We start from the raw sequence: 6781 nt of genomic DNA on the forward strand, positions 1-6781 counted from the left end.
TGTATGCGCGTGCAACGCTTTCTTTTATTTTTTGGTACTAAAATGACCATATTGAACGTACTACATGTAATTAAAGGATAAAATAAAATGATTTTTTGCTATAGATTCACAAGGACATCACTTTTTGATTGGGCGAGGTTTGGGGAACATATGTAACGGTCCCCGTTACAATTAGAACTAGTTACAGTTGTTATTTATTCCAACAATTTTCAATACTAAGCACTGTTGAAATGCAAGATATTTAAAGTATTCTTATGTGTTTCAAATCAATGTCTTTCAAAATCTTTTTTGTTTGCATTGTTTTATTATGATAATATATCGTGTATGTCATATCATAAGATCAGAAGGACCCCATTTGATATAAGACATATGGCTTTCACGGGTTATCCTTGGCATAGGCATACACATCAATTTACTCACTGTGCTCTTAAAGTCAAATAGCTGTTAAAATTTACCTTTTTATCTTATGTATTTAACAACAACTTTTGTTTTAACTATGTGTTCCTCTGTGATATTGTCTTGTAGTTATATTGTGTATGTGCCTATTCCTAAATAAATAAACTAAAACTAAATAAACTAAACTAAAAATGCAAATATATCGGAAAAATCTTTAAGAATCTTCTCAATAACAACACAGGGCCATGGTTGGTCAGATTAATATGCAAATATTTCCAGGTAGTGCAGATTCAAGTTAGTTCAAATTTCAAGGTATCACTTTGGTAATTGTTTTCACGATATATTACTATAAAGGGGAAAATATCATTAAAATCAATTTGCAAAATTGATGCCAAATAACGCAGTTGGAAATGTTCTATGTTACCTGTCTCGTCTTTCGACACCGGAAAAACAACACCCTATGCCGCATTTTCGAAACAAAATTACCCACAACAAGACTACCCCCAAATCCATGTGTTTTTCACATATGTGTATACAGCCGGAGTGCACCTCAGGAAGTAGCCTCAGCTACCAACAGCAAATAGTTCCTTTGTAAAAAAAAAAAAAAACCAAAAAAAGATGATTATTTCTACAAATTACACAAAAGAGGGTGTTGCACCAAAGCGGTAATTTTCCCTAACCGGAGCTCGTGACGTAGAACTGACCTTCATCCATATTTATACCCTTATTGCGTATTTGCCATTTAAACACCTGTAGGATTCCCCAATACTAAGGACAAGCCTAATACAGTTTATGTGTCAATACATTATACATGTAGTCTAAACATAAATAGTTTTAAAATCGTGAAAATTAAGTTGTGGGTTTTTTTTGGGTTTTTTTTTTTTGGGGGGGGGTTTCTCTTCTGAGTATCAGAAACAATGTACATTTGTATACGGTTACATGTTACGGGTGTATCAAATATTTAAATAATATTATATACTACTACAGTCTTATACTCGTATGTATTATTTTCTACAACCAACAGTTAACAACTGTACATGACTCTGACTACAAACAAAATATGGGAAGTTTAATTAATACGCATTAATACAGTTCAACAAAATTATATGTACATGCACCTGAAAACATTAATTAACCATAGCAATATGCTACTGGAATACATAACATCTTATCCACTCCAACTGTTTAACGGTTATTTACCTTGTTTGGCCTTAGAGTTTTTCTTTCAGAGCTTTGCAAAGTTCACAACGTTTTTTCGTGAAAGACACCATATTATGCCTTTGTCAACACCCTTCACTCAAACAAAAATCAACCCACAAGTTCTCGTTAGCAAACTTGACTATTAAAACACACAGGTTTTGTATGCTGTATTCGGCGTGTTTACAGCGAATCCTATTCACAAACTAAACAGTGTCCAGCTTATTTCAAACTCGGCACATTGTAATAAACAGAGATTTTACCTGAAACATTTATAAAAACTAGAAGTGTGTTTCAATTGAGAAACAAATCTAGATGGAAAACGTAATATGAAGGAAAAAAAATTGTGTTCATGAGGGATTCGAACCCGGTCGTTTTAAAAATAGGACTCACCTTCCCACATTAAGTTCAACGACCTTATCCACTGAACCACGCAGTAGCTCATACATTTCCAAGGAAGATTAACGTACAGGTGAAGATGAAAATAATATCGGTGAATTTGAATTTTACAAGAAAAATGCCCCCGTGAAACAAAATTTCAAAGCGACAGTTTTTTTTAGCGGAAAACTCGAAGAACATATTCATGCTAAAGTTATTTTGTTTCACGGAGGCAGTTTTTCTGAAATCTGGGGATATCCCTCCATTTTAACACTAAAAATCATATAAATCGCTTATTGCTTGATTTAAACTCGAATTATTTTGGCTAATTTTGTCAATAGACGTCTTTTAAAATTATTTTCAAAAATGTTTGTATCAACACATAAGTTCCAGTTGGTTTTATCATATATTTGATTAACTTAATTTTATCGATCGTTCATACAACACCTTCAGGGAAATTAACATGAGACATGAATTCATAGGGAAACATTTTTAAAAATGTCTTCATCTAAACAACAACATGGTCATGATTAGTCTTATTAAAGAATCTCTCACTGTGGCCTTCAATTCGACATTTAGATATATCGATGACGTTTTGTCTATTATATGCCGATTTGATATATCCCTGTGAGCTCGAAATAAAGGACACTACGGAGTCGTCCACTTCTGTTTCATACTTAGATATTTTATTGAAAGTAGACATTAACGGCAAACTGACAACTCAACTGTATGACAAACGGGATGATTTCAGCTTCTCCATCGTCAACTTCCCATATTTATGTAGCAATATTCCATTATCACCTGCATATGGTGTTTATATATCTCAACTGATTCGATATGCAAGAGCTTGTTCTGCGTATAGTCAGTTTTTAAATCGAGGTAAGCTACTGACAAACAAGTTGATGGTACAGGGGTTTGAACAGTCTCGATTGAAGTCAGCATTTCGCAAATTTTATGGTCGTTATAACGATCTAGTTCGTCAATATAACCTCGCATTGGATCAAATGCTGTCTGACGTGTTTCATACCGATTGTTAAGCCGTTCTTGGCACACTGATTTTGACTGTGGATAACTCCGTTTACCTGATCAAGATATAGGGCTCACGGCGGGTGTGACCGGTCAACAGGGGATGCTTACTCCTCCTAGGCACCTGATCCCACCTCTGGTGTGTCCAGGGGTCCATGTTTGCCCAACTATCTATTTTGTATTACTTATAGGAGTTATGAGATTGATCACTGTTCGTTATCTTCACCTTGCATCTACAAGTACAAGTAGTTCAAATTCAAGTTTATTCACATCACAAACCCCAGTGGCAGGTTGGTGTCACAACTGGAGATCAGTTTTTATTGGAATATACAGGAATTCAATTTAAACATATTTTTGATGAGGAGCAGGGCCACACTAAATCATATCAAATGTACACAAGTTGTGTGGATTCGGGTTTTTTTATGCCTCTGCAATATTGTTCTTGTGCTGTCTGTCCAAAACTTCGACATTCCATGGGAATCCGGGTTCGAATAGGTCCTTAGTAACCCTTGCGATTATATGGGGGCGGTCCTGTTGATGTGACCGCAAAATCCGAGGTCCTGTGTCACAGCAGGTGTGGCACGATAAAGATCCCTCCCTGCTCAAAGACCGTAAGTGCCGAACATAGGCCTAAATTTTACAGCCCTTCACTGATAATGGTGACAGTATCCATGAGAGTAAAATTCTTGAGCGGGACATTAAACAATGTACATACAACCAACCAAAACTTTGACCTTGTTCATAACTTATGAATGGTGAGTGATAGGGCTCTTATACCGGTATGTGCATTCCATGTGACAAGACCTTTTTTATGGCACCAAAGTTTAACCTATAGACCTTGACCTTGGGAGTTTGACCATCAATTTAGAAAATTCAGCCTACTGGTATTCAATATCTATGGCACGCCAAATTCACAAAAATGAGCTAAACATAGTTTCACAGTTGATAAACTAGGTTTATCGACTGTAAACTATAGTTTACAGACCGTAAACTATAGTTAACGATTCGTTAACTATAGTTTTCATCCGTAAAACTATATTTAACGGTTGTAAACTATAGTTTACAAATGCTAATCCAAGTTTATCTGTCTTTAAATAAACGTGAACAATAGATTTTGCTGATAAATACAGATTCACATTTGTAAACTATAATTTACATTCGTTAACTATAGTTCACAATTGTTAATCCTAGTTTCACAAATTGTGATACTATATTTATCAGATAAACTATGTTTAACATTCGTTAATTATAGTTTTTTATCGTAAACTATAGCTAACTGACATTTTTACTCATAAACTTTATTAAACAAAACTGTGTTTATCACTTTTTTGTGAATTCGGCGCATTAAATTACTATAAACTATATCTTACAAACCGTAAACTATCATTTACATTCGTTAATAATGGTTTAGACTTGTAAACCGTAGTTTACAATCGTTAAACCGTATTTATCAGATAAACTATGTTTTGCAATCGCTAATGATTGTTTTCATTGTTAATTATAGTTTACGCTTGTGAAATATAGATTATCTGTTAACTATGGTTTACAGATGTGAAATATAGATTAACATCGCTAACTATAGTTTACGGTCCGTAAACTATAGTTTACAGTCGATAAACCTAGTTTATCAACTGTGAAACTATGTTTAGCTCATTTTTGTGAATTTGGCGTGCCATAAATATCTCCTGAACTACTAGTATTTGAGGCAGAGCTTTCAATTTTTTCATATAGATTTATTATGGCAAGACCTTTCATTTCATAATATGATCTTTGACTTTATGACTGTGACCTTCTTCGGAAAAGCAAGGTCCAGTTTTGAGGCATTCCTTTGTTAAGAGAATTCAAGTTCGATAACGTCGTGGTCCTTTGGTGCAAAGTTGGGGCCATGATATGGGGGTCAAACTTTTAATGGGACTAAAGATAGAAAAATATATCTTTTAAAATCACAACAACTGGCTAACAACAGGGCCATGGTGACTAAGGTGAGCAATGTGGCCCAAGGGAATTTTTTGCCAATTCGCTGTATAGTAAATATAGTGATTCTTTAAATCATATACTGCATTTGTTGTTTTTCAATTAGATTCTCTAGCTTTATTTACCTTGAATTGATTACTTATTTTAAAAAAGAAGCAACATATTTCATATCATAAATTTCCAGTGACCATTTTCGTGATTTCATTCTTATTTCAGCGTTGTCTTCTTCAAAATGGTTAACAACGTAGAATATGAAGAAGGAGAGATGGCACAATGTCCTTCAAACCGTTGTGTCAAGGTCACAATCAATGTTGAAACAGGGACACTCTCGGACAGTGATTGTTACAACAGATTCATACAAGAGTCATCTTATCTTCAAGCTGGGGAGGTTTGTTAATGGGATATTTGAAAAGATCTTAGTTATTCTGCCTTTCAACACGCAAAAATATTTTATTAGTAACAAATGCATGGAGTATGTACAGTGCACATATGAAAAATATAGTAGAACAATTTTGTTAGAAATCATGAGGTAATGAGAGGACGTTCATGATGAGTGATGGCAAGAAACAACCCCCCCCCAAAAAAAAAACAACCTTGAAAACCAAATAAAAACGCGATTGAAATATGCGGAAAACACCAGGATTGCTATTTTACTTATCATATAGATTGACATATTGATGCATATAATTCAATGAATGAACTCTGAATTGACGTCAGTGCGTATTATTGAGGAGAGGAAATAATGGAAGCGTGTATTAATTGTAGATTTTGCATAAATTACTCCATGCATCCAAATCCCCCACAACACACGCAAAATACACATTTATTCCTCATATTCATATTATGTAATTTAACTTGTTTCTAATTGAAATATAGGTTTTTATGTTACATGAAAGTTGAAAGGTCGTTTGCTTGTCACATTATATGTTAAGAATAATAAACAGTGCAACATCAATGTTTAACGGTGAACATCTATGGCAATAGTAATATGACTGTAATTAATTTTTACAGGGTAACCCAGCAGCAGATAACGGTATCTTGCAAGCAACATCTGCCGATCCCCCAGAGGTCAGTGACCCGCCTTAAAATCCATTTAGTTTCTTGGTGATACTAGTGAAATTTTCTTTCATTGCATTAGTAAAATTTCTTGAATCTTCATGGAATTAATTATCACAGTGAGATGCAGCATTTGAAAGTCACGGCTAGCGATGAGTAATTTTGTCCATGAAAACCTATGAAATACTCCCAGTGCGCATGTGCACTACTATCGATAAGAATATATTTCATCTTTGGCCACTGGGAAGGGGGTTATACGTGCACACTACAGCATTTCATCGTATTTTTAATACTTCCTTTAACCAAATATTTTTATTCCAATTGAACTGAAACGCGATACATTGTTTTCAAAATTTCCTAGTTACATTGTAATATTTTTGTAAAGTTAGTTCATTGTAACGAAAGTCAGATACAAGGTGAAGATAACAAACAGTAATCAATCTCACAACATACAGTGCATTTACTGTCCAGGAAGAATATAATCTACAATTTCTTGTCCACAGAACTGGGGTGCTGGATCAACTTATCCACCGCCAGCATGATGGAATTGTACGTACGACACACAGACAACTAGCCAAATGGACCTACCCAAGATCAAATTTACATATATTCTAATTTGTATTCCTTTACTATTGCAATAGAATTTTGTATTTTTTCTGAAGAAAATCTAATATAAAAAACGTTATGAAATGTTTCTCTCAAATTCTTACCTACATGTAGATCTTTTCTGTTGCCAATAAAATTTGAAGCATGA

At 34.2% G+C, this 6781-nt stretch overlaps 1 protein-coding gene across 1 annotated transcript in view; it reads left to right on the plus strand.

Moving 5' to 3' along the window:
- Nucleotides 1–6781, plus strand: part of LOC125648265 (cell migration-inducing and hyaluronan-binding protein-like) — a 44131-nt gene extending 37350 nt beyond the window's left edge. Inside the window, exons 22-24 of the mRNA XM_048875243.2 lie at nucleotides 5188–5359; nucleotides 5983–6039; nucleotides 6531–6781. Of these exons, the coding sequence (XP_048731200.2) occupies nucleotides 5188–5359; nucleotides 5983–6039; nucleotides 6531–6569 (268 nt within the window). The 3' untranslated portion in view covers nucleotides 6570–6781. The remainder of the gene's footprint in view (nucleotides 1–5187; nucleotides 5360–5982; nucleotides 6040–6530) is intronic.

This window comes from Ostrea edulis, chromosome 6 (assembly GCF_947568905.1).
Source record: "Ostrea edulis chromosome 6, xbOstEdul1.1, whole genome shotgun sequence".
In the NCBI taxonomy this organism is placed as follows: Eukaryota; Metazoa; Mollusca; class Bivalvia; order Ostreida; family Ostreidae; genus Ostrea; species Ostrea edulis.